The sequence below is a fragment of the Phaseolus vulgaris genome, chromosome 11, assembly GCF_000499845.2.
Source record: "Phaseolus vulgaris cultivar G19833 chromosome 11, P. vulgaris v2.0, whole genome shotgun sequence".
Lineage (NCBI taxonomy): Eukaryota > Viridiplantae > Streptophyta > Magnoliopsida > Fabales > Fabaceae > Phaseolus > Phaseolus vulgaris.
In genome coordinates this window covers 48,089,923-48,106,004 of record NC_023749.2, presented here as the reverse complement: position 1 = coordinate 48,106,004, position 16,082 = coordinate 48,089,923, and the positions used below count along the sequence as shown (strand labels likewise).

The 16,082-nt window shown below is 25.8% G+C and overlaps 1 protein-coding gene across 1 annotated transcript; it reads right to left on the bottom strand.

Annotated features, from left to right (window-relative positions):
• Positions 1 to 1,543: 1,543 nt before the first annotated feature.
• On the bottom strand, positions 1,544 to 3,997 carry LOC137809163 (protein CURLY FLAG LEAF 1-like). Its single transcript, XM_068610300.1, has 2 exons — positions 3,833 to 3,997; positions 1,544 to 2,056 (listed from the first exon to the last, which is right to left on the bottom strand). Exons 1-2 carry the CDS (start codon positions 3,995 to 3,997, stop codon positions 1,544 to 1,546), a joined length of 678 nt encoding a protein of 225 aa, XP_068466401.1.
• Between the last annotated feature and the right edge of the window lie 12,085 nt (positions 3,998 to 16,082).

Sequence of the window (16,082 nt, the reverse complement as noted above, 5' to 3'; positions counted from 1 at the left end):
GTTTGACGTTTATAAACGTCACATTATATATGTGTGACGATTCTTCAAACTGTCATAGAACTGATCGTTACAAAGTTTAATATGACGGTCTTATACTACATGCCGCAACACCCGTCATTTAACGTTTTTTATAAAGTGGCGGTTTTTGTATGTAATTAATATCAATCAAAATTGTCACAATTTATTTCATTGAAAGAATTTTAGCACAAAACACAATGCATGTAAACGTCATTATAATGTGATGTTTTGAACTGTCAGTATTATAATAAATTTTTAAAAAATAATACGTTGATTTCAACTGACATAATTTTAATTCTAAATAAATAGAATTCAGTCACCACAGTGATAAATGGATTTCTAGTGTAAACTAGGATGTTATAATATCAATTAGGTCTAAAGTTTGGATTAAGAAAAAAAATCAATTTCACGGTTATAGTATCAATACCCTTATCATAATTATCCAAAATGCCTAAAGTTTGGATTAAGGATAAGAATCAATTTCACGGTTACAATACATGGACGAAAAATATATTTAATCTTATTTATAATGAATGTTATCGTTTATATTTATAATGAATTTTATCGTGCATTTTTTTGTTGTTGTGATGTGATGTATTTATTATGTGCTTGAATATTAGGGGGTTAGGAGGTAACGTCAAAAGAAGATATTTAAAAGAGTTATTTCATGTGGAACAAGTAGACATGATTTGTTTGGAAGAGACAAAGTGTTCTGAGTTCGGAGAGGGGGATTGTTTTCTTTTGTGGGGTTGTAACAATATCGATTGGGTTGAAAATGGAGCGAGTAGTAATATTAGTGGGATTATCACGATGTGGAGAAAGAGTTGTTTTCATCTGTTGAGGTCCTTTAACGGGAACAATTTTTTGTTATTGAAGGGGTTTGGAAGGTTGGGGGTGGAGTGCAGGTTACATTTGTGAATGTGTATTGCCAGGGGTCACTAAAGCAAAAAAAAAGGTAATATGGAATGACTAGTGAGATCTGGTGTCATAGGAATAAGATAATTTTTAAAGAAGGAGTGTTGGATGTTTCTGAAATCTTTTCTCTGGCTCAATTGAAGGTTTGGGCTTGGTTCACGTCAAATTTTCCCTCAACTATTTTTTCCTTCTCTGATTGGTGTCTCGATCCTTTGGTGTATCTTTTTTCTCTTTAGAATGGTGTTGGAGTTAGATTTTGTCAGGATTAGTTTTTTTTAGTAATTGTTTGGAAGGTGATTTGTGGTTAGGTCTTTCTTATCTTTTTGTATAAGGATTGAATCATCCCTAAAGTGATTCTTTTGTATATATTCTTTATTGTTGATAACAAAATAAAAAAAAATATTATTATGTACATGCTATTATTATAATCACTTTTGACTTTTTGCTCGTTATATTAAATATTTGTATATATAGAAAAGAATTGAAATTTGAATATAAGTATCTAAAACACATTAATGTAAACATTATAATCACAATAAACAGGGTGAGTAACTGATTCAAAATTGAAGGACATAGTACATACTACATATATCACTAATTGGCACCAATCTTAAGGTGTATTGAGATCAATCTTAAGTTTCTTCTTCAATGGAAAAGGAATAACATGGTTACACATAGGGCATTTGGGATTGTGCTTCATTATGATCACATATGATAAGCAACCAGGGCACCCAGCAGCAAGTGGTGAAGACAACTTCTCTTCATGTTCATGTTCTTCCTCTTGAGTGTCTCTAACCGAAGAAGATGAAGAGGAATAGGAAACAGATGGGGAATAGAAGTATGATGAATTTAAGGGTGAAGCCCTCTTCTTTGTTTCCTTTTTCTCTACTCTTTCAAGAGCTGATTTCACCTTGTCAATGGTGCACACACTTTGATAGTTGCTTGATGGCAATGAATGTGAGGCCAATTTCAAATCCAAGCTTGTTCCATTGAAAGGGTTGAAAGAAACTTTGGTTGAAGGAGGAGGAGAATTCAAGTCTTGAAGCTTTGGATCCACTTGGTTCATTTGGGATTTGTGTTCAGGCACTGAAGAATTGCATCTTTCAATGTACACTTTCCCTGACTGCAATTTCACTATGATCATCATTAACAAATAACAATTTTTCCATCACCAAAAATAGTTTAGATAGTATGAAAAAAAAAAATATTTTTTATCGATAATAAAAAATAAATAAATATAAATTATTTTACGAATGATCTAACATTTATACATGAAACTTAACTTTTTAATCTTCGCTCTTATTTAAATTCGGAAAAAAAATCACCTAAATAAAAATTTCACATAAGGATGAAAAAAATTATAATCATCATGAAGCAAAATACGAATGAATGAAGATAACCATGACACAGAAAACGAATTCCAATTTTCTTTTCCACTAAGAACTCAAAGAGAGCAAAACAAAATGGCACTCTAATTATTTTTAGAAAAAAAAAAGTTTGTTTACCTCTAAAATTTTAGAAAAAAATTGGAGGTAAAATTTTTTTTTTCTCAAATTATTAAAAAAAATAACTCCCCTTATAAATTTTGAATTGGTTTCAAAATTGAGAAACTAAAAACATAATTAAAACTTTAAAAAATTATAGAAAAATATTTCAAAAGATAATTATGATATTCTATACCACACACCTTGTATCATATTAATAGAGTGAGTTTTTATTAAGAAATCATTGTTAACATTCTGTTTTTTTCCCCATAAACAGATTGCAGACATAATATGTAATGCGCATACACAAGATAAATTCAAATTCAAATTTTATCAAAAATATATGTGCATATTAAATATTGACACTATTTCAATTATATTGACATTCAAACTTCTGAAAACACATTAAACTCCCTCCAAAACAAAGTAATTTTTTTTTTCAAATTCTTCTCCTTTTAACCTTGATATTCAAACTGCTTTTTCATAAAGCACTGTGTAAAAAACTTCAAAAATTCAAAAAGAAATAAATTTAAAAAATTTAAGAAACTAACCTCAACAATGGCGGAACTTAGTATTTGAAGGGTCTTAGCCTCCCAATTTTTTTTTACATATATAAATTAGTATACAGATAAAAAAAATTAATTTATTATATATTTAACACTTTAAAAAAAATATATTTACTATTACGAAGTGGATTTTAAGACTAACTTAACTCCATAAAATCAACTCATGAGATGAGGTTTGCACTCACTTATATATCATGAAATGTTTTAATATCTAGTTGATGTGGGATCTCCAACACACCACTCTCACGAGAGTGACGGCTCGTGTGTGGGATAACATATTATGGGTGGTCCGGCCTGATAGTGGGTAGTCTGATAAGTCCAACAAACACCTATAGGCTCCAAAATATTTTCTAAGGTTGTAATATATAAGACTTAAAAAAGGGGAACATAAATAAATTTTATATCTACTCAAAAGAAAAACTTGTAAACTTGTTATAACCTATCAACTCAAAACCAACAAAGACACATAAAAGAACACTATCATCCAACTAAACTACTCAAACTAACAAATTATCAAATATTTTTTATCATAAAAAACAAAGTGAACGGATCAACACACCAATCAAGATAGTTAACCCTATCTATCTATTTTGTTTTTCAAAGTAAAGAATAAATAAAATGAAATGAAACACTTCAGGAGTGTCCTAACCCTTATACAGACACTTTAGGGATATTCCAACCCTTATACAGACACTTCAGGAGTATCCCAACCTTTATACACAAAGTGACAAAAACCAACATGTTCAATACCTGATCCATCAGGCTCAAAATATCTTAAGACTTAAAATGGGAACATGAATAAAATTTATATCTTTTAATGTAAAAAAACAAATGAAGGGTTCTACATACCTTAAGGTCTAGGTGTCTCTTCCAGCCAGAGGGCACATGGAAGTCGAGATCCAATTCCTGGGGTTGTAGAGAAGATGATGATGACCCACCAAAGAAGTCATAAGTAATCATAGTTCTTGATTTCTCACTCTTTGAACCCAATGAAGAGTTTGTTTCAGAATCCATTGATGTTTATGTTTCCTCTTCTTCTTGATCTGCAGAGAACAAAGACAGAGAGTGTTCTAATGGTGGTTTGTGTTTTTTTTATAGAGCATGCTAACGTCATTTATATATAGATAGGTTGAAGAAAATTCAAAAATACATAATATTCTTAATTATCCTTGGAGGGAAAATAAAAAAAAATATGGATCAAGAAGATTTTGATATTCATTAAATAATAAATAAATGTAATCAAATTCATTTATATTAATGTGTACAATGACTTTATTTATTCCTATAAATAAAATATATAAATGCTGCTAGTTTAGATTTTAAAATTATTTTAGGGGGCATTTAAAACTTGTTCCGATTATAAGTATTAATTAGTCCATATTCTTTATAGTAGTAATATTTGGATCCTCAATTATTTCAAATTCCTTGTATTTTCTGCATTATTCAAAGTTGACATTAAATGTGTTATAAATTGTAGAAGATTATGTATTTAATCTCTTGGCTCAAAATTCTTTCGCTTTTAAGAATGATATTATATACGTTATATTATTGTAGTAGAATTTAAGGGAATAAATTAATATATACTAAAACTATTTAAAATATCTAATTGATGGGATTAATTATAATATTGATTGATTAAATTAATGTTTGGTTTGTTTTAAAATGTAAGTGTAGTTATTCAAATTTATATTCAATCTTTGAGAAAAACTATTACCCTTGTTTCCTTAAATTTGAGTTTTGTAGTTGAAGAGAGTGGATTAAAGATGGGAATTTTAAGACAATATTTAACATTTTAATCCGTTTCTAATTATTTTTTTTACAACTAAAATATTTGGTTGGCCTCTAGTTTTTTTACCACTGAAGTAAAATCACTCAAAACATTAATTCAACAAATAATATCACATTATTAATTTTAAATAAATAATTTACAAAAAGTTGAATAGTGTAGAACTCAATTAAACACATAGTTTAGCATACACAAAATAATTTGCATGTTAGAATAAAATTAACAGAGTTCACACTTTTTTTTTCTTATGTCATATAATCTAAGACTACAACATTCAAATAAAATATTATAATCAAAATTAAAACAACATAAAATATGAGTTTTTAGTGTACAATAAACAAATTACAATTTAGATCAATTTTAAAAATTTATATAAATCTTGTTCATATTTTGAATATCGATCTCTTGGTATAAATCTTTTATGTCATCATTGTAAAAAATTTACTCATAATATTTTTTTAATCAAAATCAATCAAATATCGAAAGTCAAACTCAATGATTATAATATTAATAATATTAAATAATGATTTTATGGTTAAAATTAAATTTATTTACAATTCAAAATAAATTGTATTCTTTATTAATTATTAGTTTTCTGTGTAATAAGAAGAAGAAAGTTGAAATATCATCAAATTAAAAAAAGAAGGAAACACTTCCAAATCAAACAAAATATTCATAACCAGATGAATCAATTTAAAGGATAACATTTTTCACATCAGATGAATCAGTTTAAAGGATAACATTTATCACATGATAAAATTAATGAAAATTTTGAAATACTAAAAAAATTATATATAATAAATGCTTAAATGATTCTATGATTTAATTAATTATATATTTAATGACATTAAATATTTTCTAAAATTTAATTATTTATCGAACCCCTTTCTATTGTATAGCTTTTAATACATTTTAATTATTAAATAAAAAGCGTGCTAAAAAAAAGAAACAAAAATATTCTTGCTACTACCTTTCTTTAACAAATTAAACTTTAGAAATGTATGCTGTATATATTAAAATGAAAAAAAAATTAATATGTATTTAATAAGTACTCTTATTATAGAATATCTTAAAGGCACTTATTAAAAGGCATTTAAAATATTTTATTTATTATTTGAATTACATATAAAAATAAATATTAATTAAATGACTTTCATCTTTTGAATACAATACATATTTTTAGTTTTACCTCTTAAATTTTTCAAATGTTTATTAATGAAACTATTTTAGAAAAGGAAAAAAAAAATATTACAACTGTTATTCTATAAAAGTATAAAACTTATTTGATGTTTTCCTTTTAAAATTTAGTTTTGTTATATAATACTAAAATATATAGACTTTAAAAGGTCAAAATTAATACAGTTGTAAAAAGTAAATTAATAATAAAAAGAATAGGTTATAACAACTTTTTCTTATGACTTATTTTGTTGAATCAAGTTTCGTAATTTTAAAATACAAACATGAAATTTTAAAGTTTATTTTTTAATTTAAAAAATGTAACAATATGATGATTTTATAGGATGAAATAAATGTCTTTAATTTTATAAATTATCATTATGTATTAATTATAAATTTTATTACGTATAAATTAAAACCGTGAATATCTATTTATTAATAATAAATTTACTATTGAATGGATGGAAAATGGTAATATTATTATTTCTTAAATTAAAATACTCAGTTGAATTTTTAATTAATAATGGAAATAAATAAATAATAAAAATAAAATTAAGTTAAAATATTATTTAATGTTAGAGAATCTCTAATAGAGATTTCTTACAATAATTATTTTTAATTCCTTTTTTATGATAGTAATTTGTGTAATAATTATCAATTTTGTTACAATAGTAAAGAATTTTAAGAAATTTCCAAAAATTTATATTTTTTATACTATTTTTTATTTAATTATGTTTTAAATAAATTTAAATTAAAAAAATGTTGACTTTATTTGAGAATTGGGTTTTTTTACTTGGAAGGAACTATTTATTGGAAAAAAAAATTGTTTAAGTTAAGAAAGCTGGATTCATCATATAAAATTTCTTCAATGATGTCATTTTTTTTTTTTTAATCATCCACCATTGGAGATAATATAATATATCTATACCTAAATATTTTTTTTCTGTTAAATGTTGTTAATAATTCTTTTCAAATTAATATGTCGACTACATATCAAGATTTCTCATTATTTCTCGTAGTACATAAGTGAGGGTAAATGTCATCTTATCAATCAGTTTTGTGAAAGTATAAGAATTAATGTTTAGACTAATAGATCACTCGTTATCGAGTCACGTCACTATCGGACCACCCATAAATATATACATACAGGAGTTGGTAGTCTCGACATGATATATGATCAAGTAGAGATTATTACCTTTTATAAAATATAAATGAGTATAAATCTCATTTTATGAATCGATTTTATAAGGTTGAGTTAGAATTAAATTATGTCGGTTTGTTGATTTTTTAACATAGTTTTTATTGGTTGTTGAATTATGTAATAGTGGTTCTCCATTAATGAGAAGGGAAATAGTTGAAAGAGAAGTGAAAATTTGGAAAATATGTATGGCAGACAAGTAATGCAAGCATTTATTGCATGAAATAGTGTAACAATGGATGCTTTTAAGTACTTAGTTGTATTGGTATTTGAAGCCTCAAATTTAGGTTTTTCAAATATGAAAAAGAATATTAAACGTGCAATATTTGAGTAATTTAGAATTCAAACCCATTCATTTAATTCCTTTTGATTTTGGGTACTATAATTACTATAATTAATCGTTTAAATATCCTTTAAACTTATTTTACTTTATCCAATTTTTAGCTGTCAAATTTTTAAAGATTTCTCTATTTAACTATGATTTAAGAGAGAAAGAAAAGGAAGAAACAAAATATTTATTACATGTAAACTTGGAACTGTCTCTTATTTCTATTTGTTCTCAACTAGAACTAAACCAAAATTAGGGGACTTCTCTTTGTAAACTCAAACATGGATAAAATTAGACCAAATATTAATTAGTCTTTTTTTGTGGTGTAAGTGAGCAAAGATGAAAACATAATAAAATACTTGATAACAGAAAAAACAACTTCAAAAAATGAAATGTATTGTATTATTTTACATTTTTTACTTATTTTTATTCATCTTAAAAAGTAGATTTCAAATTTAATTTAATTTTACAAAATTATTTTATAAGACAAATGTTTGAGCATAAAGGATGTTTAATAGTAGATGATGCACTAGTCCTAATAAATTTTTAATATCATCTTACATTATAAAAAAAATCATTAAATAAAAATATATTAATTAAATTAGATACTTTTTAGAAATTAAATAAATTATTAGTATTTAAAGGAAATAATTATTATTAATAATAAAATTTATAAACAACCACGTCATCTTATATTATAAAAAATCATTAAATAAAAATATATTAATTAAATTAGATACTTTTTAGAAATTAAATAAATTATTAGTATTTAAAGTAAATTATTATTATTATTAATAAAATTTATAAACAACCACATCATCTTACATTATAAAAAATCATTAAATAAAAATATATTAATTAAATTAGATAATTTTTAAAATTTAAATAAATTATTAGGATTTAAAGTAAATAATTATTATTATTAATAAAATTTATAAACTGGTTGTTAGCTAAAACCTTGTAATTAATTACATACCAATTTAAAAATTATTTATTGATAATAAAAAACCACTTTAGATACCAATAACTTTTTAATGTCTAAAACCGTATTTAATTTAGTTAATATAGTAACTAATTATCTTTTGTCACTAAAATTAGTTTTTATTTACTAATTTTCTTGTAGTGTAAAAAATAAACTTTAAATATTTAAATATGCACTACAAGAAAATCATGAAATAGAAACCAATTTTTAGAGACCAAAATAATTAGTTGCAATAGTAACTAAATTAGAGATATTTTAGAAACTAAACAAAATTTTGGTTTCTAAATTAGTTTATATTATTGTTAAATAGTTTCTAAATTGATATCTAATTAGCAACCAAGGTTTTAGAGACCAAATTTAGAAACTAAATAATTGGTAGTTAAAATCTTGGTAGCTAATTAGATACCAATCTATAAACTATTTAACAATAATAGAAACTAATTTATAAATCATTTTTTTTTAGTTTTTAAAATGATTTCTAATTTAGTTACTATTGCAACTAATTATTTTGGTCTCTAAAAATTGGTTTCTATTTCATGATTTTCTTGTAGTGATGACTGAAATTGTAGTTTGCAGGAAAAAAAATCATTTCCAATATATGAATTTGATATAATTTAAGCATATATCTATAGATAAATGAAACCTCGAACCCTTGAAATAAATTCATATAATTCCAACTTTATTTTTCATATATATTTACATTTAATGTATTTATTCTGATCATAATTACATTTGTCGTGTGTTCCCAACACAGTCTTACATCTTCTGCTGGGCCAAGCAAGGATGAGAGCTGAACATCGTTGGCAAAGGTACCTTTCATGGCATTAACAGAAGAGATTCTTTCTGTGCCAATTCAGGAAGCATATCTTAATGAATATTTTCGACCAATGATTACCAACATAAGGTAGAACAACCTGAGATAAATGTAAAATTCCATGCACTCCATTTGGAATGAAGGACAAGAGATAAATTCAGTTGGTTCTGTCTTTTGGAAACATCAGAGCAGAAATCTTAGCCTCTTTGCCACAACAAGAAGATGAACTTTCATGTAATAATTCTGTTTCTTACTTGTCATGAACAGGATTTAGTGCATGTATTTTTAGGTTTGCAGCTTTGGATCACTCAAAACTAACAGTTCTGTAAAATAGTTTTCAAAATTGTACATGATATATATTTATTTATATTTCACTTGATTCCTGGGTTAAATTAAACGTAATTTTATCAATATCATTTTACATAACAATTAAAATACTGAAGTAAAATTAAGAGGTAATATTTTTTCTTAACTTTATTTACATCAGTTGTTCGTAATTAATATAAAAAATATGACGTGAAATACTGTTTTTATATGGGTTATGTGTACAGAGGACATAAAAAAGTGTTATTTATATAAAGTGTATTTATAGTGCTATAGTTGATGAAAAATAATTTTTATTAGATGTGCCGTATGTGATTTTTTCGTAAGAATTTTAAGAAAATTTCTATTTTTATTTTATTAATTAAGTTTTACAGCATCTCACTAATGTAGAATGGTCAATGACGCATTTAGACAACGGTTGTGCGACTGTGGTCTATCAGCTCGGGTTCTATACTATTGGGATATAGACAACGATTCTTCAACCGTCGTTTATAAGTCACATGTGGATGATGGTTTCTTACAACTGTAATGTATAAAAAAAAATCAAATATAGATATACAGAGTGTCAGGAAGGATATAAACGATGGTTATGGTAATTACGTCGTTCATCTCATACCCTTCCCTGACACAGCTCAAAAAAGTGAATATGGTTGATGTATAAATGACGGTTATAACCATAATTGTCGTTTATACCCCTTTCCTGAGAGGTATAAATTATGGACATTTTTTTAGTACATTTTGTTTTATGCATTTTTCTTTCTTAATTAACTTGTTCATTTAAAAACCCAACCAACCAGAAACATAAATTTAGACACATTCATTCAAAGAAGCAAATTATATATATATATATATATATATATATATATTCATTAGCTATCCTAGAGTTATAGTAATTAAGGAAATATGTGGCCCAAACATTTCTCACATAATCTAGGGCATCCAAAGGCAGTGGTTGCTCATCCATAAAGAACTGCATTACAAAATAAGGTTCAAATTAGTGTTAAGATACATATACTTTAAAGAATTATAAAGAATAATTTAAATATTATTACCTGCTCCCAATCTTTTTGAATGTCTAGTCTTACAATGTTAATCATCCATTGCATAAGTAGTAACCACACTCATAGCCTCTCGGTTGTTTATTACACTACAATTCAATATAAATTAAAAGTTAATATTGATATTTTGATAAAATTAACAAATTCAATCATACAAACAACTGAATAAAGAATATTAATTAAAAATCAATAAATTATTTATAATGTAATTACAAAATCTAATTAAAAATCATTAAATTAATTATAAATACTAAATAATATTATTCTAATTATAATCTAACAAATTAATAATTATAACCTAACAATTAACATAATATAAATTAATAATAATAAAAATTAACATAAATACTAAAATATACAAATTTATAATAAATACTAAATTATACGAATTCATATAAATACTAAAAAATGTATTTAAAAAGAAAAAAAACCTGCTGCAGTAGCGATGGTGGTGAAGGACAGCGACAACAAAAGAACGCAGGCAAAACAGTGGTGGCAGCATCGACGGTGGTGGTAGTGAGACAACGAAGGCACTTGAACGGAATGCCATGAGAACCATTAATTTTTATTTTTTTTATCAACAATAGACACATGAATTAAAGGGGAACACTTTAGGGGTGTCTCAACCCTTATACAAAGAAAGTTACAGAATAACAAGCATAAAGATTTAGGTTCCTTTGGCTCTTGTTTTAACATAATAAAAAAGAACATTAAACTAAAGAGATCATCTGCATAACAAATGACTACAAACATCCTCAAAGAACAAGGATACACACTCAAACAAACTATGCTTAACACCTTGCTACTAAACCTAAAAACATCAGTGCCTAGGCTCCAAAAAGAACATCAAAAGCACTTTAACTGCAACAAAAACAACATCAAAACAACACCAAACCAGCACCAAAATTGCAGCATAAACCAAAATTGCAGCATAAACCAAAATTGCAGCATAAACCAACATTTATACAGCATAAAACCAGCTAAAAACAGTACCAAAATTGCAGTAGAAAACCAGCATTTGTACATCATAAAACCAACACCAAAACAACACCAAAACTGCAGCAAAAAACAGTACCAAAATGAACCATTAATGAGAACCATTAATGAACTGAAAAAAGCAATGAGTGTGAACTTACAAAGAAAGAGGAAGAATGCAACAGTGAGTACTTACAAAGAAAGAGGAAGAATGCAACAGTGAGTGCAGTGAAGAGGAAGGAAGTCGCGAAGAAGATGAAATATCAAGAACGAGAATGAAAAGGGTAAGTGGAGCGCCCTATTTTAGGGTAAAAAATGGTGGTATAAACAATTGTTCTTAGGTAAAATCGTCGTTTATACCTAAGCATATGCGAATATACAACGATTTTACTAAAATCGTTATATAATTCACACGAATAAACAGTGGTTGTGGAGTGAAACTGTCGTTTATTCTCCCACATGGGAATAAACGACAATTATGTGAGGAAACGTTGTTTATTCACGCGTTTTAATTTCAAAAATGTCACCGCATTTCGATGATAACGTTTGACAATAAAACCGATGTATATTTGATGTCGTAATTGGGCTTTTTTGCACTAATGTTTCTTGTAATAAAAAAGTATGCGAGTAAGGGTTAAACTTAAATAATATGAATAAAATCTTTAACTTTATGTTTTGGGTTAGACAATTTGTATTAGATGGTTTGTGTTAAATTAAATAAGCTAGATATTATGTTCTAATGTTGTGTTAGATGATTTAATTAGGATTAGACAATCAATGTCTACTTAATTTTTAGACACTTTACACATGATTAGAGAACAGGGTATATTCAGTATTAGATTATCTATTCCGTATTAGACGGTCAACTTTAGGTTAGACAGTTAACATCGATCTTCTTTTGGAATATACGGTATTTGTCTTGTCTTTTTAATATTTTGTGTTTCACTGTTCTTGTACATACGTTAATTATTAATATTTTTTTTCTTTCTTCTCTATTCTTATCATGATATCGATAGTAAGTGATATAAAAGGTGTTATTTATATTGACTATATTTATTATGCTATAATTGATTAATAGTAATTTTATTAGATGTGACATATTTGATTTTTTCGTAAGAAGAGAAAATCTCTATATATATTTCATTAATTTAATTTTACAACGTTTCTTGTTATAGAAGGGTAGGTAAGTAAGGGTTAAACTTAAATAACATGAATAAAATAACAAAGTTTAGTTAGGAACTTAAAGTTATTACAAAGTTAGTTAAGTTCAAGTGGATGGCATGACATCAAGTATCAATTTCACTACTTAACTTATAAAAAAAAAGCCAAATAATCTAAATTGGTAACGTGTGTTAAGAATTCAGGTGTTAATAAAACTTAACAAAAGACAAAAAAAATATTTATGAAACTATAAATTAGGAATTATTAAATGTTGGTTGGAGTGCATAAATCTATGAACTATGAATTATGACTTCCTTATAAAAATGTTGAGATGTAAATGATTAATTAGTGGATATGGAAGTTTGGTTGATACCTTTGTTTACCACGTCGAGGATAAAAAAAAATCATTAAATAAAAATTAATTTTAGAGAAAAAAAGTAATTAATTACTATATTAATTAAATTAGATATTATTTTAGAGATAAAAATAATTATTAGTATCTAAAAATAATTTTTATTATTAATAAATAATTTTTAAATTGGTATCTAATTAATTACCAAATTTTTAGCTACTAACTTTCATTTATTTATTTTCTCACTTGAATGTCAAAGGACATTCATTCAATAATAAGATATTTTATCTATCAAAACTCATATCCCACGAACAATTCATCCTCCATCGAAGGTTATTAAAAAAAATAGTTAGTTGTTATATTAACTAAATTAAATACTATTTTAGAGACTAAAAAATTTATTAATATCTAAATTATTCTATTATTGATAAATAGTTTCTAAATTAGTATCTAATTAACTATCAAGGTTTTACTACCAACTTTAGAATCTAAATAATTGGTAGTTAAAACTTTGGTAGCTAATTATATAGATACTAATAATTTTTTTAAGTATCTAAAATAATATCTAATTTAGTCAATATAATAAAAAATTATTTCTTGTCTCTAAAATTAGTTTTTATTTAATTATTTTTTAGTAGTGTTGTATTTATTATCATTTGTGTTTATTTATAGTTGACTCATTGTCTACTGACTCTGAGTGCAAATCCTTGAAATAATTAGATTTAATTATCTTTCAAGATATTGAAAAGTAAGTAGGTACACAAATTTTCTGAAACATGAAAATCTAATAATTTATATTTAAAGAGATTGATAATTTAATTGACTCCTTTTTGAGGATGAAGAACATTTTACTTGTTTTGGAACATGTAGAGTAATTAACTCGAATCTTTATTTTGATATATTCAAATACAACAAATTTATTTTTTAAAATGTGAACTACTTACCAATCACTTATGAGTCTTTATGAATGATCATTGTAGGATGTATATTGATACTTTTTACAAACTCCAAAACAACATGACATTTAAATTGACAACTATTTTGAGATAAGCTTGTTTAAGATTGTTTCTCTTATAAATATTTTTTGCTCTTTTGTTTAAGACTAATTGGTTCATAACCGTATAAGAATTAAGATTGAATTGCTGGTTTTGTTTCACTATCATGCGTTAAGAATTAATATGCACAATTGTGACAAAGGAGAGAAAAAAATGGAGAGAGAAAAAGACACATAATTTAATTTTAATTGAGTTTGATTTTAAGAGTCAAAAACATTAATACTAGTAAAATTCAAGTTACTTATTTAGTCATGTTACATAATGAATGAGAAGTTATTTACATATAACTTTGTTGAAAACACCATCATACACTAAAATATCAACTAGTTTTTTATTTTCTTCCGTACTTATATATCCACTAACTAATCATTTTGAGATGAAGAATTTTCTAGGGTTTGAGATGGAGCTTCTTATTCAAGCCCTAAAAATTCAATTTATTAACAAGAATGTGTTAGGAATAATATTTTGAGACGGAGCTTCAATTGAGATGAAGATTTTCTAGGGCTTGAGCAAGAATCCATTATGACTCCTCCGAAACGAAACTACGGAAGTGTGTAAAAAACATAAGAAATTGAAAAATAATATATATATTATAGCTTCATTTGAGAGATGGAGAATTTTTAGGGCTTGAACAAGAAGTCACCTTTTTGAAACGAAATTGTGGAAGTGTGTAAAAAACACAAGAAACTGAAAAAGAAAATATGATAGTTTTATGCGTTTCAATAAAAAATCGTTGAGAGTTATCAGGGTTCAAAAAATTTCGGTACACGCGTGTCTTAATGAATATTATTATAACCTCTATTAAAAAAAATCAATATTAAAAGAATTTTCTTTTGTAGCGATACAACTTTTATTTAGAGGTTAAAAGTTTAACTAGAGAAAACAACGATGATCTTCAAATCTTGTCGCACAAATATGATAGAAGTTGTGAGTCAATATAGAATGGATGAAACCACTAATTATCTATTCAAAATCCTACAAATTGAGGAACACAAACAAAAATATCTCCCGAAAATATAACTATTAAAATAGAAGTAAAATGTTTAACATCCAATGTTTTGAAATGTTTGTTGTTCACTCATAAAAAAATTCTTAAACAACCGTCTAAAAGATGAAAAATGCAAAACAAAGTTGTAACTCTCTTGAAGAATCAAGAAAATAATATATAAATTTTCTTGAGAAATAAGAACATAAACCCTAAACATACACCAAAACATCTATGTAGTGAGAACACTGGGTGCAAAAATTCAACTCTTCTGCATAGAACTTGTAAGGGTGTTGCTTCCTGCGTCCCTATATTTTTCATCTTGCAAACCTTTATATTTTTCAAAATACCCAAATTATTCTTGATAGCTTTGAGTGATTCTGGAATAGATAGTGTTCTCTAAGCAAAAGGTGTTTCCATAATAGGAAATCCAAAAGACAAAAAAACCATTTCAAAATATCCTTTATGAAATTTATTTTTTGACTTCCAAAATGGTAAATCCGGAATTTAAATGTGTTCCAGAAAGGGTATTCTGAAATGGTTATGGACTGCTCTTCCAGGAACAAGTTATAGATTGTCGTTTTCAGTATATAACATGTATGCACTCCCCTATTTCATTTTGAATTTGCAATTTCCACAAATATTATGGATTACCAATTCTGGAGGCAAAAATAAATTAATCTTAATTACATTTATTCTCCCACGAACAACTCTTCTAAAACTACCTACTAATCACTGAGAATACTCACTTGTTCTAAATAATGACAATAGAGAAGAAGGAAACGTTGTGCTTGGTTTCTTAAAACCTCCTTAGAGTTAATTTTGTCAATTCATATTTTTGATGGGTGCAAGAAACAAAATGTAAGGGTGTAGGAAGAAACACCCATCATGTAGTGAAAGAAAAC